This window comes from Elephas maximus, chromosome 3 (genome assembly GCF_024166365.1).
Source record: "Elephas maximus indicus isolate mEleMax1 chromosome 3, mEleMax1 primary haplotype, whole genome shotgun sequence".
In the NCBI taxonomy this organism is placed as follows: domain Eukaryota; kingdom Metazoa; phylum Chordata; class Mammalia; order Proboscidea; family Elephantidae; genus Elephas; species Elephas maximus.
In genome coordinates, this window is record NC_064821.1 from 61,268,217 (window position 1) to 61,295,560 (window position 27,344).

Here is a 27,344-nt window from a genome sequence, read left to right on the forward strand (position 1 = left end):
ACAGGTTACTGCAAAAGCCAAACTGTCCCCCTATCCCAATTAAGCATTCAATTGCTTCACTATTTTGGACAGGCTATTCAAAAATAAACTACTGTTTAAGAGTTCGAATATAACAAGAAAATGGAACAAAATTTCACTATGTTTAGTATTTTTTTAAATGGGATTTCCCACAACATAAATTGAATTAAGATACTAAGTATTAAATAGAAATACAGGCACAAAGATGACCTGAGGGATGGAGGGGGGCCATTTGAAGGCAGTTGGATTGCAAAGGCAGCTGTCCAGGGAAGAACAGAAAAGCCTAAACTGTGCAATTGCCAATGGCCCATTAATGCAGAAATAGAATGGAGTAAGCTTTAGCTGCTCTACAAAGCCACAGGTGGGGCCCTCTCCTTAGTGCAACAGCTTACCTCTCCTCACCAGTTACGACAGCTATGGGATGGATGGGACTAGGCTATGGCAACTTGAGATGTAAAAAGAAAATGCAATTCTGCCAAATTTCATACCCCAACTTCAACCTCCCAGCATCATCACAAATGAAATAAAACTGGACCCAAAACAACAAGCAAGAATAGTCCGGGGTCTGCTACTCTTGCACTTGTTTTGGGGCATGTAATGGAATGTTATGTGTGTGGTTTTTAGTAATGGGGGTGGTAATGGTCACTAGCAGAGCAGATGGCAAAAATTGCATAGAGACTAGTACCTGAAGAGTTTATGACCACAGAAAAATGGCTGACAACTGCAGACAATTTCCCCCTTGATATTCAATTATAAAATGGAAAAGGGGAAAAAGAAGCCTTGAAATTTATCTTTTTAAATAAAATTTACCTGAAAGGGATATCTTGTTTGAGGTTTAAAATAAAGAAAAATCTAAGCCCCAATTATTCCTGTCTAATTCCCAATAGAGAAGACCCACCCAATTTGTTATTCTTTCCCCACTATGCCTGGCAGAAACTGCCATGCTAGGTTAGACTTTCAGAGAGGAAGCAATCAATGCATTTCTGTTCATCAGCCAATAAATGGATGTGGTCAAAAATAATGAGTGCCAGAGGCACCACTGCCTGCAAGAAGTACAGTTTGTTATATTGCTTACAATGCAGTATTTTATCCAGCCTCTTCCAGCCAAGGACCTGTAAACAGGAGTCTGTTCCAAAACCTTCCTCCTCTTCCAGTTGTCTGTGCAATGTATTGGCACTGTTCTGCTGGGCTGTCAAAAAAACTGGTTTAGAGATGCAGCTCTTCAGTCAGGTTCTGCGCCAGTTCTAACCATGTAAATTTTTTTTTTTTTTCAAAAAAGAAAAAAAAGACGGAAGAACGAGGGCCACAAAATTCTTTGCAATCAGAGCTTACCATGATGTTCCATATTTAATGATTAGAACCGGGGCCTATCTAAATTGATCTCAGGCCCATTCCAAGTAGTCAAGTGTCCACATCCCCAAGCCACTCTCAGAACAACACTTGCATCAGACACCTTGTTGACCATTTCAGCAAAAAAAAAAAAAAAAGAGAGAGAGAGAGAAAGACAAGCAAACAGGCAACTGGGACTAAGGTCCCACCTCACTCTTTAGAATGGGTTCCTCTACCCCCTGGGGAGAACCAGGATCTAAGAACAGGCATTAGAGAAAAGGAAAACAGGGAAAAGGAAGACAGAGGGTAAGAAAGATTGTGTTTTGGTGCAGTCTATGCTGTCCTAGTTCTTTGAGCAATTCTTTGGTATATTTCAACAATTCTGTATTCATGCAGAAAACCAAAAGAATAAGAGCTAATGCAATGATGTATTCCTGTACTACAAGCAAAAAGCAGGGGTGGGTACAAAAAGAAGGTCCCTGTATTCTTAGGAGAACACAGAGCTGAGGTACAAAGAGATACAATGTGAGATGTTACAGAAGCACCTTCTAGCCAAAGCTAATCATGCAGGACAGGAGGTGACTTTCCAAAGAATGGACAGCTGAAGCAATTGCACACTTTTCTGGAACAAAGGATGATCCTTGAGTAAATTCTCAGTCTTTGCAGTACTTATTGCAATCCATGTAAAAGATGAGCAAAGAAGATGATAGCATTCGCATTTTATGACAATTTATTTACCATCTAAAGAAATGAATACACCCATTGGTGTATGTCATGTATATGTCCATGTCCACCCTGTCAAATAGAACCAATCCAGTGACATTTGATTTGGTAATCTTACTTCTTAAACTATTGGAAATTGAGAGTCTAATTAATGAAATTCAATTTGCTTTCAAAATCATTGTGCTTTACTCTTCTCCTGAATTTTGAACAGTACAACTAATACATTACATTAAAAGCTGAAATGAAGTAAACTTGAATACAAACAGGCTTTAAAAAAAAAAAAGGTCATGCCAAAGAAAAGTAAAATAAATAAGCTCCATTTCCTCTTAATAAATTTAAATTATTCCTGCATGGAAAGATCGGAAAATGCAATGAAATCAATAATATTAATATCTTTGGAATAAACTTCCAAAATCCAGTAAAAATATTAGTCAAAAGAACCCAAGCTACTATGCACACAAACTAAGGTAAACAATATTATCTAGAACAAGCTTTTGCTTACTTACCGGAGAACGGGTTTGAGGTTGTGAATTCATTGTTTGAGGGGCTTGGGGGTACACCAGCGTGGTTGGACCTGCATTCTGTCCAGAGGGATATGGGGTCTGTCAAAGAATGGCAAGAAAAAAATCATATTTTGAAAAATATGGCAAGGTAACTTAAAACGAAGGTGCAAAAAAAAAAAAAAATCCAACAACAAAACAAAATTACAGAAGTGCTTATTAATATAGTTTACAGTTCTATTTTTAAAAATTAACTGTCACAATGTCCAGCAATTCAAAATCACTATTTTTTTTTTTTTTTGGAAGTTACCATAAATTTCCTCATAAGGAAACACTAACAAACCAATTTCCAGTTGCAATTATTTGATACCATGAATGCAAAAGGACACAGTGTCAATTCATCTATTTCTGACATAGACAACCCAAGCTACAAAATCACACATGGCTGAGAGAACTTGTTACTACTGTGGTATGCTTTCCAAAGGTTCCTATAAAACACAAGTGGCCCTCAAGGAACAGATCCATGAGCCACAATTAGCAGTTCATACAGTTAACTGCTGTATTATTGCTGTTCTCTTGCCAGTGCTCACATGATCCCATAAAAATCTACAATCAATAAGAACTTTAAATAAAAGCCTGAAGTAAGTGGTAATATTATAATATCATATTACTAACTTGTCACACAGAAACCAAAACCCATTGCCTTCAAGTTGATTCTGACTCATAGCAACCCTATAGGACAGAGTAGAACTGCTCCACAGGGTTTCCAAGGAGCACCTGATGGATTCAAACTGTCAACCTTTTGGTTAGCAGCCGTAGCTCTTCATCACTACGCCACCAGGGTTTCCATCTTGTCATAGGTTTTTGGAAATAAGAATATAAGCTTTTCATTACAAATCCATGTTAAATGCTAACAGACTAACATGCTATGGGGCTAGAGATTTCAGAAGAAAAAAAAATCTTGAAAACTGGATTTCCACATGCAAAAGAATAAAGATTCATACCCAACACCATATATAATAAAAACTAATTCAAAATAAATCAAGTATAAATGTGAGAACTAAAACAATAAAACTCTTAGAAAAAAACAGGAGTATTGCTTTGGGACCTAGTTTTTAACAATGGATTCTTAGACGTGACATCAAAAGTAGGAGCGCGGTAAAAGACAAAACAGACAAACAGCTTCAAAAACATTAACAACTTCTGTTCATCAAAGGACTTTATCAACAAAGTGAAGACACAACCTACAGATTGGGGGAAAATTTTAGGGAACCATATAATTGATAAGAGTTTAGCATCCAGAATACATGAAGAACTCCTACAACTTAACCACAAAAAGACAAACAGCCCAACTGAAAAACAGGTAGAAAAAAAAATTCTTATAACATGTTTGACGTGAAATGCTAGCAAGAGCAACGGACATAGAGGATTTCAATTCAATTCCTGGCAATTGCTGTTGTTAGTTAGCTTGGACCAGTGATTTATTTTTTTCCATGAATGTAAAAAGGGATACACCTACCTCACTAGATTGTTGCACCACTGAATGAGATAAAGTAAATAACTACGCAATCACCTTTAGTTACCACTATGTCAACTGCACAAACGAGAAAATCAAGAGTCAGAAAGTTTAAGTTTCTTGCCCAAAGTAACTAAGTAAATGATATAACTAGAAAATATTTTAACTGTACTTTAAAAAGTTTCTACAACTTTTGGCATTTGTTGACTGTTTAATGGAAATTTCAGCAGAACATGGGATCACTAATTTAAATGTCTGAAAAGACTGATTACAAATTTCAAAAAATTTATTGAAAGAAATAAGTTTCATATTACATACAAAGGATATTATTGCAATCCAACAACATAACCTATACAAGCTATCTCTGTAAAAATAGCTGACACTAAAAGAGCCCTGGTGGCGGAGTGGTTAAGCATTCGGCTGCTAACCAAAAGGTCTGCGGTCAGAATCTACCATCCACTTCATGGGAGAAAGATGTGACAGTCTGCTTGCATAAAGATTACAGCCTTGGAAACCCTATGGGGCAGTTCTACTGTTCTATAGCGTCACTCTGAGTTGGCATCAACTTGAGGGCAATGTGTTTGTTTGTCTGTTTGTTTATTTTTACAGGTGACACCAGGATTCCACATCAGGTTGATTTTCTTTCCTACTTTAGTTCCATTAAATCTAGCCAAAGATTGAAAAACATGGCAATAGGTATCTGTTATCTATCAAGGAGGCTTGGTGACACAATGTTTAAGCACTCGCCTGTTAATTGAAAGGCTGAAGGTTCAAACCTACCCAGCGACTCTGAGGGAGAAAGACCTGGAGATCTACTTCCATTAACATTACAGCCAAGAAAACCACAGGAGAGCAGTTCTACTCTGTCACATGGGGTTACTATGAGCTGGGATCAACTTGATGGTACCCAACAAGTCTATCAAATAGTGGATAACTGGATCACACATGGCTCAAAAATTATTCAGAGCTTACGCTCCAAAGATTATCTTGAGTACTGTTTCAGACACTAAGATTGTGTATATGCACTGCACTCGAACTCCGAAAAGCTCAAAGTCTGGCTATTTCAACCTGGGAAAGAGTGGTTAGGGATTCAACTCTAGCTGCATTCAGATCTAAAACGTATTTCTTCTAGTTCCATTGCAGCATTTGGGTATAGTTTTAAATTACAACATCAGCTTCATTCTGCATCAATTAAAGAAAAACATTGCCAGTTCAGAAAACCTTACTCTAAGCGGTGAAGCTCTTTGGTCTTAGGGCATCTTAAGATTTTATTCTCAGTATTTAAATTGGTGGTACTTTTAAGGATAAGCTTCTGGCTGTCAAGATACTAAACACTGGGATGTACCACTTATAAAAACAAAGAAAAGTATTATCTCTTTGTGTCTTTGAAAAAGTTAGGTGAGTATTTTCTCTCTCATGGCTAGAGTACTTAAGAAAAGCAGCTCATTTTTAAAATAAAGTATGCCAAAAATATGTATGATGACCATACTGGACCTCATTCAAAATTTTTCCTAATATCTTCGATGCTGGAGCCAAAAAAGGCAACACGCTGTTGATTTTCTCTGTAAAAAAGCAGTATGTGAATTAGCTTTCAGGTAGAAGCTCTTTTATTCAGTAACAATACCCTTCTTGGACACACGTGGCAGGTGCTTTCTCAATACAGTTCCCAAAGTGCCTTTTCTAGGGTACATTATTACTCTCAAAATGATTATTAACAAAACAGAATTTATTTTTCTTTAGCTTGGGCTTTCTGTTTTAAGAAAACTAAAAAAAAAAAAAAGAACTGAAGTACTTCATTTTCTATTTGAATTGTATATATGCCAAGAGCTGATTCATACTCTGTACACAAGCAGTTTCATCTAAGTGCAAAGCATAATAAATGCTGACAACCACACATGTGCATGATTGCTCTTTCACAATATATGTCCCTGTGCCATTGGCAATAAGGATTCTCTTACAGTGGCATTTGATAAAGGAATTTTGCCAACAGATCACTCAGCTTTCTCTTGGAGCCTTTTTCTGTCTTTGCTGCTGGCCTTAAAATTTTGTAGAAACAGTGCAGCTTGTACTCATTGTTTCTCCAAAAAATGCAACATGAAAGATGCCTGTGTGGTTTTCATTTCTTCCTCACATTTAATAACATAAACCACGATTACTGATTAAGCTATTGAGTTTTGTTTAAAAATAATGCAAAAATTTCACTGGAAACAATCATTGTTCATGTTTCATAATATCCAATGCATAGAAAACTGGGGATGGTTCAATAAAATAACATTTTGGTAGTCGTAGTTTTTGTTTGTGCTTTTCTTTTTTGGATACTTTTCACGTCATCACAAAGACTTACTTCTCCCTGAACATAAAGATCAATATTTTATATTTACACTGCAAGAGTCAAAAAACTTACAGTCTCATTTTCATCATTATCTTTGTGTTTCAATGAACACCCTTGAGCCATTGATTCCTTTTTATTAATTGGGGAGATAACAACAGAACAGTAACAAGAAAAACTAGCAAACAGTATAAACGGACAAACTGTTAACGAAATGGTAGTGAAGACAACTTAATCAAAACAAGCCTTGTGGTCCATACACAATCTTTAAGTAGAAAACAACTTTTTAAAAAGCAATGATTTGGATAGTGAACCAAAGATAGAAATCTGAGGGTGAATTTTACTACAACGTGAATTCTACATTAACACAGCATCTTAGATATAGAGCCTAGATGTGACGGTTTGCAAAGTATGCATATGTGAAAAAATTAACACGGATTCTCAGTTTTTCACAATATAATACAATGAACTTAAGCAAACAAAAATAATGACAGAAAACACTTATATAGCTCTTACTAGGTTCCCAGAACTGCTGACATATAAGACATTAAAGGTCATTTCTCTTGTTTTAACATTTCCTTCACCTTCTTTTATTTACTATAAAATTTGGCCATAAAGACGGAATTCAATACTGTGCATGTATGTGTACACACATAAATCTGTTTGGAAAATTATGTTGCCACAATCTCTTTAAGGAGCCACTGGCAAAAATAATCAAAATTTTAAATATGCTTATCCTTTGGACTCCACAATTACTTTTCAAGGAGGAAACATAGCCAGCATGATCCTTAGAAGCAAGGATGGCAAGACTTTGTCTCACATACATTGTACATGTTATCAGGAGAGACCAGCCCCTAGAGGAGGACATCATGCTTAGTAGAGGGTTAGCAAAAAAGAGGAGAATTCTCAGTAAGATTGACTGACGCAGTAGCTGCAACAATGCGCTCAAACATAACACCCACTGTTACGCATGGCACAGGAATGGGCAGCATTTCATTCTTTTCTAGGGTACATTATTACTCTCAAAATGATTATTAACAAAATAATAAATAATAAATATATTAATAATAATAAGAATAATAAATTTTTCTTTAGCTTGGGCTTCCTGTTTTAAGAAAACTACACAGGGTCACTATGAGTCAGAACCAACTCCACAGCACCTAACAATGACAACTGTGGATATACCCCCATTGGCCAAAAAGGAAAACACTATGAATAGCCATAAACAGGAGACAGGTGAATTAAATTATGTTATATTCAATCAATGAGAGAATATAGCATAATCTTAATAAGAATGAAGTAAATGTGCATATGGTGTCAGAGAAAGATGAGTGTATCTTTTATATAAAAATATACCAGAGAGATGCACATACACACTTACATGCACAAACATATGAAGAGATAAAATGTCATAGAGGATACATAGCAAACTTAACATTGCCTGTTTCAGAGGCGGGAGAGGATAAAAGAGGGTATATAGGATACGACTTTTAGATTTTACTACATACACTACTGTTTGTCCTTTTTCGATAGTGAGAACTGATTACTTTTACAATAAAAACATAATGAAGATAACCTCTTTCAGTTTCCTCTACATGTGATATACAAAAGCTAAGCAAACCTGAAAATCCAGTAGGAGGTCTGCTGTTTCATGAATTTCTAAATTTTTTGGAACGCAATCAAAATCTCATATCATATCACAATCAACCCCCGTGGATCTGTCAGTTTGTCGCACTCTGGGGGCTTCCATGTTGCTGTGATGTTGGAACCTATGCCGCCGGTATCTGGATACCAGCAGGGTCACCCATGGTGGACAGGTTTCAGCTGAGCTTCCAGACAAAGACAGACTAGGAAGAAGGACCTAGCAGTCTACTTCTGAAAAGAATTAGCCAGTGGAAATCTTATGAATAGCAGAAAATTGTCTGATATAGTGCCAGAAGATGAGCCTCTCAGGTTGGAAGGCACTCAAAAGATGACTGGCGAAGAGCTGCCTCCTCAAAGCAGAGATGACGTTAATGACAAGGATGGAGTAAAGCTTTCAGGACCTTCATTTGCTGATGTGGCATGACTCAAAAGAAGAAGAAATAGCTGCAAACATCCATTAATAATCGGAATGTGGAATGTATAAAATATGAATCTAGGACAATTGATTAACTACATCTCTGGAAAAAGACAATGGAAAAGCTCAATATCATCAGTACAAAGCTAGAGGCCTACTGAGGAACAGACCATCAATTGCTCATATGCAAGCTCAAGTTGAAACTGAAGAAAATTAGAACAAGCCCACTAAAGCCAAAGTATGACCTTGAGTATATCCCACCTGAATTTAGAGACCCTCTCAAGAATAGATTTGGTGTGATGAGCACTAATGACCAAAGACCAGACAAGCTGTGGAATGACAGCAAGGACATCATACACGAAGAAAGCAAGAGGTCATTAAAAAGACAGGAAAGAAAGAAAAGACCAAAATGGACATCAGGAGAGACTCTTAAAACTTGCTTTTGAACATCAAGTAGCTAAAGTAAAAGGAGAAACAATGAAATAAAAGAACTGAACAGAAGATTTCCGAGGGCAGCTTGAGAAGATGAAGTATTATAATGACGTGTGCAAAAAGCCAGAGATAGAAAACCAAAAGGGAAGAACATGCTTGGCATTTCTCAAGCTGAGAGAACTGAAGGAAAAATTGAAGCCTCAAGTTGCAATAGTGAAGGATCCTATTGGGAAAATATTAAGCAATGCAGGAAGCACTGAAAGAAGATAGAAGGAATAGAAAGTCTTTATACCAAAAAGAAATGGTAGATGTTCAACCATTTCAAGAGCTACTGTATGGTCAGGAACCGATGGTACTAAAGGAAGAAGTCCAAGCTGCACTAAAGGCACTGACGGAAAACAAGGCTCCAGGAATTGACGAAATAAGAATTGAGATGTTTCAACAAACAGATGCAGCACTGGAAGTACTCCCTAGTAAATGCCAAGAGATTCGAAAGACAGTACCTGGCCAACTGACTGGAAGAGATCCATATTTATGCCTATTCCCAAGAAAGGTGATCCAACCGAAAGGGGAAAATATCGAACAATATCATTAAAATCACAAACAAGTGAAACTTTACTAAGATCATTCAAAAATGGCTACAGCAGTATATCAACAGGACCAGTCAGAAATTCAGGCCGGATTCACAAGAAGATGTGGAACCACGGATATAATTGCTGACGTCAGATGGATCCTGGCTGAAAGTAGAGAATATGAGAAACATGTTTACCTGTGTTTTACTGACTGCAAATGCATTCAACTATGTGGATCATAACAAATTATGGATAACATTGCAAAGAATGGGAGTCCAGAACCATTAATTGTGCTCACGAGGAACTTGTACATAGATCAAGAGGCAGCTGTTTGGACAGAACAAGGAGATACTGCGTGGTTTAAAGTCAAGAAAGGTGTGCGTCAGGGTTGTATCCTTTCACCATACCTGTTCAATCTGTATGCTGTGCAAATAATCTGAGAAGCTGGACTATACGAAGAAGAACGGGATATTAGGACTGGAGGAAGGCTCATTAACAACCTGCGTTATGCAAATGCCACAACCTTGCTTGCTGAAAGTGAAGAGGATTTGAAGCACTTACTGATGAAGATCAAAGACCATAGCCTTCAGTATGGATTATACCTCAACAAAACGAAAACAAAATTCCTCACAAACGGACCAATAAGCAACATCATGATAACTGGGGAAAAGACTGAAGTTGTCGATGATTTCATTTTACTTGGATTCACCCATGGAAGCAGCAGTCAAGAAATCAAAAGACACATTGCATCGGGCAAATCTGCTGCACAAGACCTCTTTAAAGTGTGGAAGACGCAAAGATGTCACTTTGAAGACTAAGGTGCGCCTGACCCAAGCCATGGTATTTTCAATCGCATCATATGCATGCAAAAGCTGGACAATGAGTAAGGAAGACCAAAGAACTGATGCCTTTGAACCGTGCTGTTTGAGAAGAATATTGAATGGACTGCCAAACGAACAAACAAATCTTTCTTGGAAGAAGTATAACCAGAATGCTCCTTAGAAGCATGAATGGTGAGAGTATGTCTCACATATTTTGGACATGTTATCAGGAGGGACCAGTCCCTGTAAAAGAACATCATGCTTGGTAGAGGGTCAGCGAAAAAGAGCAAGACCCACAACATGATGGATTGACACAGTGGCTGCAACAATGGGCTCAAGAATATGTTATTGTGAGCATGGTGCAGGACCGGGCAGCGTTTTATTCTGTGGCACTATGAGTCAGAACAGAGTGGACTGCACCTAACGACAACATCACAATCAAATATTTATTCAAATCTAACACAAATAAGACACCATGTTAAGGTCTATGTGCATAAATGAGACCTAATATACGTGGGTTTGTTTTTTTAAACCTTCAAGAAGCTTATGATACAGTCAATAATGACATAGGCGCTAAGAATCATTTATTCAGCCATGGACGATAATCCTTTGCAGCCATAAAAAAAGATAGAGAACATCTGATAAAAAAAATGAATGCTACTAAGAGAATAATGAAATAAACACACATATATAGATAATGTACTGGTGGCATTTCATATCAATAGATTTAATATGGGTTTTTTATTATTAATCATATTATGAACTATTATTAATCAATTAATAAATGGTGTTAGGATGACTAGCTAATTATTGGGGTAAAAGCTGGTTACCTAGCTTCAAATCATCATATCAAAAAAAAAAATGTTGGAATTCCAAATATAAAACTGTAAAGGTGCTCGGAAAACTAATTCTATTCTTTTAGTGCTGGGAATGCCTTTTAAAACATGAATGAAAAGACTATAAAAAGCTATACTATTAAAAATCAAACTATTCCTATTAATTTATAAAAGTTCTTAATTTGGCTTTATAGTTTTTCTTTGGAAGCATGAACATATGTATTCACTGATTTTTATTATTTGATATCATAGAATATACATTAATAGAGAAAAACTTTTCAGCCTGAAAAACAAATGTTTGACACTTAAATCTAGCCACAGAAGCAAAGACAGTCCTGTAAGGTCTAAACCAGCACTGTCCAATAGAATTTTCTGTCATGAATATAACTGTTCTATATCTGAACTGTCTAATATGGTAGCCATTAACCATATCTGGCTATGGAACACTTAAAATGTGCCTAATGCAACTGACAAACTGAATTTTTTATTTTATGTAAATGAATTTTATTCATGTTAATTTTATTTGTATATTTTTAATCCTCTAGAATTTAACTAGACATACGTGCCTAGCAGTTACAACACTGCACGGAACAGATATAGGAATCTGTAAATTCCCAAGCTTCCTTCATTCCTGTTCTGGTGTCTACCTTTCATATCATTAAAAACTTCTCTAACTCTTACTTTTGCAGGAGTGCAGTGATACCCAACATGGACAATATAAAACACTAGAGAGAGAAGCAAAAACCTATCAACTTGCTCGTAGTCTTAAACCCTTTGCTACTGAGTCGATTCTGCTCATAGCAACCGTAGCATGTCACTTATTTTCCTCAGCTATTTAAACACTGAAGGTTTAACCCACTGATTCTCAAAGTGTGGTTCATGAAATTCTAGGCATCCCTGAAGCTTTATCGGATGGTATGCAAGGTAAAATATTTTCATCATATTAACACTGAGACATCGTATGCCTGCGTTGACATTTGCATTAATGGTACAAAAGCAATGGTGGGTAAAACTGCTGGCACCTTAATAAAAATCAAGGCAATGGCACCAAATTGTGCTAGTGGTTATTGTGCCCTTTACCTCCACACTCTTGCCACGTATTCACATTCAATTCCAAAAAAAAAAAAAAATGCCAGTTACTTAAGAATGTCATTTGTATAAGTGTAAAAATTATTACTTTTATTAAATTTCAATCTTTCAGCTCGTGTCTTTTTTTTTTTTCACATCACTTAAAAACAACTTTATTTTGAGATAATTACAGATTCACACAGAGTTTAAAAAATTTAGTTCCCCTGCATAACTCTAGTACAACATCACAACCAGGATACTGACACTGATAAACTCCACTGGCCTTATTCAGATTTCACCAATTTTACACACACTTATTCAGGTGTATATTTAGTTCTATGCAGCTTTATCACTTATGAAGATTCTTGTGGCCACCACTACAATCTAAATACAAAACCATTCCATCACAAGGATCCCTTGTGCTACTCTATCCCAGACATCTTCCTTCTTCCCTCTCTCTCTTTTCTTACTATTCCCGCCCCCAACCCTCCCCACCCCTGGCAACCACTAACGTGTTCTTCATCTCCTTAACTGTGTCATTTCAAGAATGTTCCAAGAATGAAATTATGTAGTATGTAACCTTATTAGATGTCTTTTTAATATCCTGTGTGTTCAAATGAGAAGATACATAAAGTACTTCTGTGGCATACTGAGTGAGGTACAATGGGAAAAAGCAGTTGCACAACTGAGTTATGAGATGAACTAGCAGAAGAAAGTAAGCTTCGTCACTTCCAGGAAAACAAAGCATTTATTAACACTGATAAATTCAAGCTTCCAAGTGAAAACTAGAATTTTAGAAAACCTTTATCTGTGGCTATAAGACTGGCAAGTTCCCAATAAGTAAAGGCTTTTCTGATGAAAACTTTTTTTCCATAACATACAATTAGCCATTTAAAATGTACAATTTAGTGGCATCTAGTGCATTGATGCACCACGCGTCTGTTGTACTGTGGTGGCTTGTGTGTTGCTGTGATACTGGAAGCTTTGCCACCTGTATTTCAAATACCAGTAGGGTCACCCATGGCGGACAGGTATTAGCTGAACTTCCAGACTAAGACAGACTAGGAAGAAGGACCTGGCAGTCTACTTCTAAAAAAACTGGCCAGTGAAAATCTTATAAACAGCAGCGGAACACTGTGTGATATAGTGCTGGAAGATGAGCCCCTCAGGTTGGAAGGCACTCAAAAGATGACTGGGGAAGAGTTGCCTCCTCAAAGTAGAGTCGACCTTAATGACGTGGATGGAGTCAAGCTTTCAGGACCTTCATTCGCTAATGTGGCATGACTCAAAATGAGAAGAAACAGCTGCAAACATTAATAATTAATAATCAGATAATTAATAATCCATTAATAATCGGAAAGTGGAAAGCACAAAGTATGAATCTAGGAAAATTGGAAGTCATCAAAAATAAAATGGAACACATAAACATCAATATGACTGGCATTAGTGACCTGAAATGGACTGGTATTGGCCATTTTGAATCAGACAATCTGTCATAGTCATCTAACGCTGCTGTAACAGAAATAGCACAACTGGATGGCTTTAACAAACAGAAGTTCATTCTCTCACTGTCTAATACTCTAGAAGTCCAAATTCAGGGCATCAGTTCCAGGGGAAGGCTTCCTCTTTCAGCTGTGGAAGAAGGTCCTTATCATCAATCTTCCCCTGGACTAGGAGCTTCTCTGCGCAGGAACTCAGGTCTAAAGGACTCACTCTCCTCCCAGTGCTGCTTTCTTGGTGGTATGAAGTCCCCTTGTCTCTCTGCTCGCTTCTCTCTTTTATATCTCAAAAGAGATTGGCTCAAGACACAATCCAATCTTGTAGACTGAGTCGTGCCCATTAGCATAACTGGTGCCTATCCCACCTCATTAACATCATAGAGACAGGATTTATAACACATAGGAAAATCACACCACATGCACAATCACACAATACTAGGAATCATGGCCTAGCCAAATTGATACACACATTTTTGAGGGATACAATGCAATCCATGACATTCTATCCTTTGGCCCCAAAAAATTCATGTCCTAGCCACATGTAAAAACATATTCACTCCACCATATGATAGCAAACGTCTTAACTGCAAGTCGAAAATTTAAAAAATTCCTCTTCATCTATGATATCTAGAATACAAGTTATCTGCTTCCAAAGGTAGAAGGGCAGAAGAGCCACAAGTTAGACATTTCCATTACAAATGGGAGAAACTGGAGAGAAAAAAGGATAACAGGCACCAAGCAAGTTAGCAGAAGACATTACATTACCCCTCAAGGCTTTGAAAATAATCCTCTGTTCTCTGAGACCATTTTACACAATAGCCCTGCCCTCCAGACCCTAGGTATTGGCCACACTCTCCGGATTCCAAGTGGAGTCCCCTCGGCCCTGGGCTTCAGCTCTGCCTTCAGACCCACCGGGACAGCAACTCTGCTCCCTCGGCTTTAGGTGCACCATTCTCCCAGTTCATCTGAGTGGTGACTCCACCCTTAGAAACACCAGAGGCCATCAGTCCACCCTTTGAAACCCCTGAGGTCATGGCCATACCCTTTGAGACTGAGGCAGCTCAGCTACCTGTGTTCCTTGTCTCTTCAGCTTCTGCTTCCTGGTTCCATGGTCTCTCGGTCTGTTGAGCCTTACGCCTGCATCTGTCCTGCTGTGGCACGTGTTCCAAAGCTCTGTAGCTCTACCAGTAAGTGCTTGGGAGCACCACACTCTGCCAGTAAACTTTGGCCAGAAAGCACTCAGCTCTCTTGCTCAGTGGGTCAGGAAGCCCAATTCCATCAGTAAGTGCTCAGAAGAACCCCACTCTGTCAGGAAGCCTCCTGCACAAAGGCACTCAGTTCTCTTGCTCTGTGGGTCGGCTCAAGCACCGTATGGTACTGGCCTCCTGGTTCTGCTGCTGCCAGTTCTCTGCGGCTGCCAGTCCCCTGTGGCTGCGGCTGCTTCTCACCATCTGCACCGTCTCCGGTGTTAACAGTTCTCCTCACTTACTTCTGAGTCCTCTATCCATTCACAGTTCCAAAACTGCTTCCACATTTTAGGTATCTATTAGACCAGCACCCCCTTCTCCTGGTATCAAATTCTGTCTTAGTCATCTAGTGCTCCTGTAACAGGAATACCACAAGTGGATGGCTTTAACAAACAGAATTTTATTCTCTCACAATCTAGTAGGCTTCACTCTCCCAAATTTACATAGGCATAGCAAATTGTTTTGTTATGATTCTAAACTAATTTTCCATCCACACTGCTTCCAGGCACCTTCAATCTCTTCAGAATTGCCTTCTTCAGCTCTGTACAACCAGTAAAAATTTCAGCCCCACTGCAATAAAATGCTAAGTATAAGCAAAACAGAGCAAAGATTTCATTAATGCTTATCTACTTCAAAAAGTAGCCAATAGAACATTCCTTTATTACAAAAGTCTGATCACTTACAAGTTCATTTCAACATTTATTCAACTTCATAAATATATGTCAGACAAATACATACTGGTATATATATACTTATACATACATAAGCAAGATACACTCGCTTGTATCTTGTTGAATTTTAAGCAGCACTGGATAAAGTAGAGCTGTCTAAACACTGACAATTTGACATGATACTGAAATTCATTTGAAATTCATAAACAGTAGACAGCTGTACAATAAGCATCCAATACAAATTTAAAAATAATCATTTAATAGTCTACACAAAACACAATTCCTTTTATATATATTTTGGTGAAAGGGAAAATCACGTTCTTATCTATTATTTCAAAAGAGGGAGGGGAACAAGGAGAATGAGACCCAGGCAAAGATCCATATTTTCCCACCTGACAAAGTAAGAGACAGTATTTAATCTTGACTGCCATCAGAACTCTCCATTCTTCCACAGAAACGCCAAAAAAAAAAAAAAAAATCCCCAGAAACTGTCAGAACCAACTTTCTCAGAACTCTGAAAAAAATGTAAAGGTTTGTAACAACCAAGTGATGCTGGGTTAAGAAAAAATCAACTTAAAATGGCAGAAAGCTTTGTTGCATTCTTACTTGTCCTCGTCCTACCCCTCCATAGCTCAGGTGGCAGTATTGAAGACAGCGGCCCACATTCTCAGAGAGAAATTGGTCCCTGGTTCCAGACAGTGCAGAATAGAACTTATCTGAAAATTATTGTGTTTGTCTGCTTTAACCTGTCCGGGGAGGGACCTGAAGGACTGAGTTTGGTACTGGCTTCTGTTTTGCCTAACTCGGAACTCACTTAGGGTGGAAAAGCTGCAGGTTTTGTTCAAAAACACTGTAAGGTGATCAAAACACCCACGGCCAATTGGAGTAAAAGACTACGATGACGTACATAAGATCACCTAATGTGTGGGAGAAAAGGATGGAGAGTTTCTATGGGAAATTAGAACATTCAAAAGTGCTCATGTACACGGTGGAATTTAGAGAGCCATCTGCATGTCCAGGACAGGACATAAACTCAGAAAAAAAACCAAGAAGACCCTAAATTTTCACCACTGACAATTCTATGGGCTCAGTAAAAAAAAGAAAGTGAAGGACACTGATGTACAACTGCAAATGACCTGGCTAAGGTTAAATAAGTGCACCAGCCAATCTGCAAAGACTGGCAGTGTTTTGTTTTTTGTTTGGTTTTACTTTAAGCTTCTTGCATTCAAGGACATTTGAGTCAAAACACTAGATAAACACAAGCTCATCTTTGAACAATCAAGAAGAAAAAAAAACCTTGGGTAAAGGGAGAATCTGATTTTCATAGTTATTACATTGTATCAGAATGTGCAGTTTTCAACAAAAAATAACAAAGCATACAAAAATAGAAAAGTATACCACATTGGAAGGAAAAATAGAAATTGACAGAAACTATATATGAAGAAGCTCAGACACTGGACTTACCAAACGCTTTAATCCAATTGTCTTACACATGGTTCAAAGAACTAAAGGAAGTCATGGACACAGAACTAAAGGAAACCATAAAAAAGATGTACTAACAAGTTGACAGTATCAATAAAGAGATAGAAATTTTAAAAAAAAGGTACCAAACAGAAATTCTGGAGCTGAAAAGTACAGTAAGTGAAATGAAATATTGACTAGAGGAATTTAACAGCAGATTTTGACAGAGAAAAGAAAGACTCCGCAAACTTTAAGACAGGACAATTGAAATCATCCAGTCTGAGAAACGGAAAGTAAAAACAATGAAGTAAACAAAGCTTAAGGGGACTGTGGGACATCATCAAGCAGAACAATGTAAGTATTACAAGCATCCAAGAAGCAGAAAACACAGAAAGAAAGCAGAAACAATATTTGAAGAAATAATGGTCGAAAATTTCCTAACATGAGTCTACACATCCAAGAGCTCAATGAACTTCAACAAGGATGAATTCAAAGAAAGCAACACTTCGATGTATCGAAGTCAAATTATCAAAAGACAAAGAGAGAATCTGGAAAAGACCAAGAGAGAAGTGACCTGTCACATACAAGAGATGCTCAATAAGAGTAACAGCTGATTTGTCATCAGAAATTATGGAGGCCAGAAGGCAATGGGATGACATATTCAAAGTTCTGAAAGAAAAACAATGTCAACCAAAGAATTCTATATTCAACAAAACTATCTTTCAAGACTGAAAGAAAAAGTAAGATATTCCTAGATATATAAAAGCTAAGGGAGTTTGTTACTAGGAGATCTGTCCTATAAAAAATACTAAAGGGAATCCTTCAGGCTGAAATGAAACAATCCTAGACATTAACTAAAAGCTGTATAAAGAAATAAAGAAAATGAATAAGGTAAATACTCCAGTAAATATAAAAGCCAGTATTGATGTACTTTTGATTTTTAACGCCTCCTTTTCTCAAATGTGTTTTAAAAGGCAAATGGATAAAACAGTAGATATAAATTTATGTTAGTGGGCATAAACTATATAAAGATTTACATCTGTGACAATAACAACAGAAAGGGGAAGGGGCAGAGTAGTACAGGAGCAGGACGTGGGTGTTATTCAAACTATACTGTTGTATCTTTATAAATTTAAGATTTTAATTATAATCCCCAAGATATAAACTAGGAAACCAACATTTAAAAATCAGAAAAGGAATAGAAGAGGAAATCAAAATGTCATCCTACAAAAAAAAATCAACTAAATAAAAAAGGAGGCAGTAATGGAAGAACTGAAGAACGAAAAGCATACGTTGTTGTTGTTGTTAGGTGTTGTTCAGTCAGTTCCAACTCAAAGCAACCCTATGTGCAACATTACAGGACATTGCCCAGTCCTAAGCCACCTTCACAAACAACGTAATGCTCGAGCCCGCTGTTACAGCCACTGTGTCAATCCATCTCGTTGAAGGTCTTAGTCTCTTTCATCGATCCTCTATTTTACCAAGCATGATGTCCTTCCAAAAATGGAAAGCTCCCGATAACATGAACGAATTATATGAGATGCCCGATGCCCTTGCTTCTAAGGAGCATTCTGGCTGTACTTCTTTGAAGAAAAATTTGTTCGTTCTTCTGGCAGTTCATGGTGTATTCAATATTCATCACAAACACCATACTCAAAGACATCAATTCTTATTCGGTCTTCCTTATCCACTGCCCAGCTTTAACAAGCATATGAGGTGACTGAAAACACCATGGCTTGCGTCAGGGGCACCTTAGTCCTTAAAGTGACATCTTTGCTTTTTAAAAACTTTAAAGAGGTCTTTTACTCAGATTCATCCAATTCAATGTTTGATTTCTTGACTGCTGCTTCCATGGGCGTTGACTTTGGATCCAAGTAAAATGAAATCCTTGACAACTTCAATACTCTGTTTATAACGATGTTGCTTATTGGTCCAGTAGTCAGGATATTTGTTTTCTTTATGTTGAAGTGTAGTCCATACTGAAGGTATAGTCTTTGATCTTCATCACTAAGTGCTTCAAGTCCTCTTCACTTTCAGCAAGGTTGTGTCATCTGAATATCAAAGGTTGTTAATGAGTCTTACTCCAATCCTGATGTCACATTCTTCTTCATATAATCCAGCTTCTCGGATTATTTGCTAAGCATACACATTCAATAATTATGCTGAAAGGATACAACTCTGATGCACACCCTTCTTGACTTTAAACCACACAGTATTCCTTTGCTCTGTTCGAACGACTGCCTCTTAGTCTACGTACACATTCCTCATGAGCACAGTTAAGTGTTTTGGAATTCTCATTCTTCACAATGTTATCCATAATTTGTTATGATCCACATTGTTGAACTCCTTTGCATAATCTATAGAACACATGTAAACATCTTTCTGGTATTCTCTGCTTTCAGCCAAGATCCATCTGATATCAAGCAATGATATCCATTGTTCCACGTCCTCTTCTGAATTGCTGGCAGTTCCCTGTTGATGTACTGCTGCAACTGTTTTTGAATGATCTTCAGCAAAATTTTACTTGTGTATAATATTAATGATATTGCTTGATAATTTCTGCATTCTATTGGATCACTTTTCTTTGGAATGGGTACAAATATGGATCTCTTCCAGTCAGTTGGCCAGATAGCTGTCTTCCAAATTTCTTGGCATAGACAAGTGAGCATTTCCAGTGCTGCAACTGTTTGTTGAAACATCTCAGTTGGTATTCAGTCAGTTCCTGAGGCCTTGTTTTTTTGCCAATGCCTTCATTGCAGTTTGGACTTTCTACTTCAATACAATCAGTTCTTGATAATATGCTACTTCCTGAAATGGTTGAATATCTACCAATACTGACTCTGTGTATTCCTTCCATTTTCTTTTGATGCTTCTTGCACTGTTTAATATTTTCCCTGCAGAATCCTTCAATATTGCAACTCGAGGCTTGAATTTTTTCTTCAGCTCTTTCAGCTTGAGAAATACCAAGAGTGTTCTTTCCTTTTGGTTTTCTATTTCCAGGGCATATTTCATTATAATACACTGTCTTCTCAAGTTACCCTTTGAAATCTTTTGTTCAGTTCTTTTAAGTCATCATTTATTCCCTTTGCTTTAGCTACTCTACATTGAAGGGCAAGTTTCAGAGTCTTTTCTGACATCCATTTTGGTCTTGTCTTTCTCTCCTGTCTTTTTAATGACCTCTTGGTTTCTTCATGTATGATGTCCTTGATGTCATTCCACAACTCATCTGGTCCTCGGTCATTAATATTCAAAGTGTCAAATCTATTCTTGAGGTGGTCTCTGAATTCAGCTGGGAATATTCTCAAGCACATACCTTGATTTTCATGGACTTGTTCTAATCTCCTTCTACTTCAACGTGAACTTGCACATGAGCAATTGATGGTGTGTTCCCCAGTTGGCCCCTAGCCTTGTTCTGACAGATGATATTGACCTTTTCCATCAACTCTTTCTATAGATGTAGTCAATTTGATTGCTGTGTATTCCATCTGGTGAGGTCCACATGTATATTTTGCCTTTGATGTTGTTGAGAAAAGGTATTTGCCATGAAGAAGTCGCTGTTCTTGCAAAATTCTATCATGCAGTCTCTGGCATCATTTCTACCACCAAGGTCATATTTTCCAACTACTGATCTTTCTTCTTTGTTTCCAACTTTCGTGTTCCCATCACCAATAATTATCAATGCATCTTGACTTCATGGTCTATCAATTTCAAACTGCAGAAACTGGTAAAAATCTTCAATTTTTTCATCTTTGGCCTTAGTGGTTGGTTCATAAATTTGAGTAATAGTCATACCAACTGGTCTTCCTTGTAGGCATATGGATACTATCCTATCACTGACAGTGTTGTACTTCAGGACAGACCCTGAAATGTTCTTTACTGATAACAAATGCAATGCCATTCCTCTTCAATTTGTTTTTTTTTTTAGTATAGTAGACCATATGACTGTCTGACTCAAAATGGCCAATACCAGTCCATTTCAGCTCACTAATGCCTAGGACATTGACTTTTATGTGTTCCATTTCATTTTGACAATTTTCAACTTTCCTAGATTCATACTTCCTACATTCCACGTTCCAATTACTAATGGATGTATGTGGCCATTTCTTCTCATTTTGAGTCATGCCTCATCAGCAAATGAAGGTCCTGAAAGCCTGAATCCATTCATGTTGTTAATGTTGACTCTACTTTGTGGAGGCAGCTCCTTCCTAGTTGTGCTCTGAGTGCCTTTCAATCTGAGGGGCTCATCTTCCAGTGGTATACCAGACAATGTTCCCCTGCAATTCATAAGGTTTCCACTGGCTAATTTTTTTCAGAAAAAATCATATAAGATATTTAAAAAAAAAAAAAAAAAGCAAATTGGCAAAAGTCTTTATTTTTCAGTAATTATATTAAATATAAATAGATTAATCTCTAATTAAAAGGCAAAATGGAAAAAGAAACATGATTCAACAATATGCTACCTATGTGAGCATCACTTTAGATACAAAGAATCAAAGAAGTTGAAAGCAAAAGGACAGAAAAAAGACATTCCAAGGCAAATAGTAACAAATACAGAGTTGGGTCATTATATCATTATTAGGCAAGATAGATTTCAAGACAAAGAAGGTTACAAGAGACAAAGAATGACATTATATACTGATAAAGATTCAATCCATCAGGAGGCATACAAATTACAAGCATGTACATACTTAATAAAAGAGTTCCAAAATACATAAAGCAAAAATTGACAGATTTAAACGGAGAAATAGACAGTCCTACTACAATACTTAAAGATTTCAATGCTTCACTTTCAATAATGGATAGAACAACCAAACAAGATTAATAAGGAAACAGAGGATTTGAATAGCAATATAAGCCCTTAGATCTAACAGATGCACCCATTAGCACTCTACCTGAGAGCAGGAGAATACACATTCTTCTTAAGTGCACTTGATACACTGTCCAAGCCAGACCATATGTTCGGACACGAAATAAATCTTAACAAATTGAAAAAGACTGAAATATTATAAAGTATCTTCTCCAATCACAACAGAATAAAACTAGAAAATAACAAAGAAAACTTCAAAACTCTCAAGTATGTGCAAATTAAATAACACATTCTTAAATGGACACTGGGTCAAAAAAGAAATCACAAAGAAAATTATAAAACAACTTAAGAAGAAAAATGAACACAGAACATACCAAAAACTTTTGTGATGCAGTGAGAACGGACCTCAGTGAGAAATTTATAGCTTTCATTAAAAAAAGAAGTTCTCTTCTTCGCTCAGATAGACACATGAGACTGTGTGAGCAGTTCCTGCCTGGAGGCGAGATGAGAAGGCAGAGGTGGACAGAAGCTGGTTGAATGGACACGGGGAATACAGCGTGGAGAGGAGCAGTGTGCTGTCACATTAGGGGGAGAGCAGCTGGGGTTACATGGCAAGGTGTGTATAAGTTTTTGTACAAGAGATTGACTTGAATTGTAAACTTTCACTTAAAACACAATATAAAAAAAGTGAGTACAAAAAAACAAGATCTCTAATCAGTAACTCAACTGTACCTCTTCGGGAGCTAGAAAAAAATAAAACTAAGAGTTAGTAGAAGAAAGAAAATAATAAAGATCAGTGCAGAGAAAAACAAAATAGAGAATGGTAAAACAAGAGGAAAAAAAAAAAGGCAATGAAATCAAAAGATGGTTCTTTAAAAAGATCAAACAATATTGACAAATCTTTAGCTAAGATAAAAACATAGAGTACTCAAACTACTAATATCAGAAAAGAAAGAGGGGACATTTCTACCAACTTTAAGAAATAAAAAGAATTATAAGAGAATACTATGAATAACTGTATGCCAACAGACTGGATAACCTAGAGGAAATGGACAAATCCTAAAAACACATGAAGTACCACGGCTGACTCAATAAGAAAAAGAAATTCTGAATATACGTATAAAGACATTGAATCATTAATCAAGAATCTCCCAACAAAGAAAAGTCCAGAACCAGACGGCTTCACCAGTGATTTCTAGCAAACATTTAAAGAATTAATATCAATTCGTCTCAAACTTTTCTAAGAAATAGAAGAACATTTCTAAACACTTTCAGCATTACCCTGATATTAAAGCCAGAAAAAGACAATACAAGGAAAGAAAGCTACAGACCAATATTCCTTCAGAATATAACTACAAAAATTCTCAGCAAGATACCAGCAAACTGAGCTCAGCAGTATATTAAAAGGATTGTACACCACAAATAAGTGAGACCTATCCACAAATGCAAGGATGGTACCACATAAGAAAATCAATCAATGTAATACTGCACATTAATAGAATGGGGGAAAATTGACAAATTTATTAATAACAAGCAATATAAACTCCAGCACCCTTTCATGATAAAAACACTCAGTAAACTATGAACAGAAGGGAATTTCCTCAATACAATAAAGGTTATACATGAAAAACCAACAGCTAACATCAAGCTCAAAGGTGAAAAACTGAAAGCTTTTCCCCAAAGATAAAGAACAAGATAAAAATGCTCATTTTCATCACCATTTCTATTTAACATAGTACTGGGAGTTCTAGGCAGAGCAATTAAGCAAGAAAAGGAAATAAAAAACATCCAGATTGGATGACCTTATATCCAGAAAACTGTGGAGAATCCACAAAGAAACTATTAAGAGCTAATAAACAAATTCAGCAAAGCTGAAAGGATATAAAATCAACACATAAAAATGAGGTGTATTTCTAAACACTAGAAATAATCAAAACATACAATTATGAGAACAATTCTGTCTTAGTTATGTAATGCTTTTATAACTGCTATACAATAACTGGACAGCTTTAAAGAACAGATATTTATTCTCTGACAGTGTGGGGGCTAGAAGTCGGAATTCAGGGTGTCAGCTCTAGGGGAAGGCTTCCTCTCTCTGTTGGCTTTAGGGGAAGGTCTTGGTCATCAATCTCCCACTGACCTAGGAGCTTATCAGTGCAGGGACCCTGGGTCCAAAGCACATACTCTGCTCCTGGTTCTTCTTTCTTAGTGGTTGGTTCCGACTCGTAACAACCCTATGTAAAACAGAACGAAACACTGCCTGATCCTAAACCATCCTCACAATCATCGTTATGCTTAAGCCCATTGTTGCAGCTGCTACGTCAATTCATCTCACTGAGGGTCTTCTTTTTCACTAACCTTCTACTTTACCAACCATGATGTCCTTCTCCAGAGACTAGTCCCTCCTGATTAAATGTCCAAAGTCCGTGAGACAAAGTCTCACCATCCTTGCTTCTAATGAGCATTCTGGCTGTACTTCTTCCAAAACAGATTTGTTCGTTCTTTTGACAGTCCATGGCATATTCAATATTCTTCAACAACACCATAATTCAAAGGCATCAATTCTTCTTCGGTCTTCCTTATTCACTGTCCAGCTTTTACACACATTTGAGGGTAGTGAAAACACCATGACTTGGGTCAGGCACAGCTTAGTCCTTAAAGTGGCATCTGTGCTTTTTAACACATTAAAGAGATCTTTTGCAGCAGATTTGCCCAATGCAATGGGTCGTTTGATTTCTTGACTGCTGCTTCCATCAGTGTTGATTGTGGATCTAAGTAACATGAAATTCTTGACAACGTCAATCTTTTCTCTGTTTATCATGATATTGCTTATTTGTCCAGTTGTGGGGATTTTTGTTTTCTTTATGTTGAGGTGTAAGCCATCCTGAAGGCTGAGGTCTTTGATTAACATCATGGAGATTAGGATTTATAACACATAGAATAATTACATCAGATCACAAAATGGAGGATAACCACACAGTACTGGGAATCATGGCCTAGCCACGTCGACACATATTTTGGGGGGGGCACAATTCAATTCGTAACAAACTCCATTTACAATAGCATAAAAAAATAATAAAATACTTGAGAATAAATTTAAATCAAGAAAGTGCAAGAAGAACAAGATTCTAACTCACAAAAAAAAGACCAGACTTGCTGATCTTACAGAGACTGGAGAAACCCCAAGAGTAGGGCGCCCAGACATCCTTTTAGCTCCTGATGTTCACCCTTCTTCCAAAGATGAGAGACGCCCATAAAACAAAAAGAGGCTAAAGTGCACACCAGCCCAGGGGCAAGGACTAGAAGACAGGAGGGGACAGGAAAGCCGGTAATAGGGAACCCAAAGTGAAGAAGGCAGAATTTTGACACATCATGGGGTTGTTAAGCAATGTCATAAAACAATACGTGTACTAACTGCTAATGAGAAGCTAGTTTGTTCTGAAAACCTTCATCTAAAGTACAATAAAAATTAAAAAACCAAACAACAGTTTAGCTTAACTAGTAAAGAATGTCTGCCTTAAGCATGGTGCTCTTGTAAGATCTATCTATATGGGATCAAGGAAAGCCTGGTGGGGTCGTAGTTAAGAGCTACAGCTGTTAACCAAAAGGCTGGTGGTTTGAATCCACCAGGTGCTTCCTGGAAACCCTGTGGGGCAGTTCTACTCTGTGCTATAGGGTCACTATGATTCGGAACTGACTTGACAGCAACGGGTTTGCTGGTTTTATATGGGATCAAACTGACAACAACTTGAAAGATAAGAAACTTAGGGAGCAGGGAGCTTATGTTAATAGGGAAAGAACAACTCAGAAAAGGAGAGTAAGAATGGTTGCACAACTTGACGAATGCAATCAATGTCAGTGAATTATACATGCAGAAATTGTTGAATTGATGTATGTTCTGTGTATATTCACAACAAAAATAAATTATATGTAAAAAAGAAATTAAAAAAAAGAAAGTACAAGATTTGTATACTGAAAGCTACAAAACATAGCTGAAAAAAAATTAAAGACCTAAATAAATGGAAGCATCCTGTGTTCATGGGTTGGAAGACTTAATATTACTAAGATGACAATACTACCAAAAGCAATATACACATTTGCACTAAACCCTATCAAAATTCCAACAGCTTCTTTTGCAGAAATGGCAAAACTGATCCTCAAAATCACATGCAATTTCAAGGTACTTCGAATAGCCAAAACAGCTTTGAAAAAGAACAAAAAAAAGTTGGAGGACTCATACTTTCTGATTTCAAAACTTACTACAAAGCTACAGTAATCACAACAGTATGGTACTGGCATAATGGAATGGAATTCAAAGTCCGGATATAAACCAAACATCCATGGCCAACTGACTTTTTTACAAATTTAATGCAATTCAATTTAATTTAATGCAAAAGAATAGTGTCTTCAACAAACAGCCCTGGGAAAACTGTATATCCGCATGCAAAAGAATCAAGTTGAATCCCTACCTTATACCATATAAAAATTAACTCAAAATGGATCAAAGACCTAAATGTAAGAGGTAAAACCATAAAACTCTTAATAGAAAACATCAGGGTAAATCTTCATGACTTTGGATTTGGCAATGGATCCTTAGATCTATGTTACCTAAAGCAAAGACAACAAAAGAAAAAGTAGATATAAAAATAAAAAACTTTTGTGCGTTAAAGGATACTACCAAGAGAGTGAAAAGACAACTCATATAATGGGAGAAAATATTTGCAAAATCATATATCTGATAAGGGCTTAGTACCCAGCTAAAGAACTCATTCCAGGTTAACTCAAAATTCCCTAATGACTGTTATCAATTAAAAGGTGCTAAAATAGAAATTCCATTAAATATACTAACACCAGTGTCATATGAAAAATGAAATACATACATCCTCTAATGTTTGCTTAATTTATTTGTCAAAACGCAGGTGGAAACAAGTTAATACAATCCAATAATTGTTGAATCCACAAGATTTTTTAATCAAAAAAAGATATGTACTTCCTATTTCGTATATAATGCAAAGTACTACAAGTAAAGGAATTTCACAGACTGCTAGACTGATCAAATATTTCCATTTAAGGGTTTTCTGGTACTGGGTATGCATACATTACTGTAAACTGAATGCTGGCATTTACTCCTTAATACAGTTTGCCTTTCTTTTTTGAAATTACCTCAGACACAAGTTCATATGCTGCATAGGCTGCACCTCAAAGAAGAACATGCAAATACCAAAAACCATAAATCATAATGACTTATTGCTTCCCAGACAAATGAGCAGATTATGATTATTATGTACACTCAGGCTTTCAAATTCTCTTTCCTTCAGAGCCAAGCATATCAATAGGTACACAGGATAATTACAATCACATTTTGACAACATTGAAAGAACTAAAATACATGGTGGTAGAAACCATAAAAGGTGAGTAAATGAAGGAAATCTGGAAAAAACTATTACTACTGTAAT

General features: G+C 36.9%; 1 protein-coding gene across 5 annotated transcripts in view; it reads right to left on the bottom strand.

Moving 5' to 3' along the window:
- EIF4G3 (eukaryotic translation initiation factor 4 gamma 3) overlaps nucleotides 1-27,344 on the bottom strand; it is a 381,417-nt gene that overhangs the window by 175,480 nt on the left and 178,593 nt on the right. For all 5 annotated transcript variants that reach the window (XM_049878174.1, XM_049878170.1, XM_049878168.1 and 2 more), the window contains 2 exons: nucleotides 2,577-2,672; nucleotides 1,094-1,207 (listed from right to left, as the gene is read on the bottom strand). In XM_049878174.1, the coding sequence (XP_049734131.1) occupies nucleotides 1,094-1,207; nucleotides 2,577-2,606 (144 nt within the window). In that variant the 5' untranslated portion in view covers nucleotides 2,607-2,672. The remainder of the gene's footprint in view (nucleotides 1-1,093; nucleotides 1,208-2,576; nucleotides 2,673-27,344) is intronic.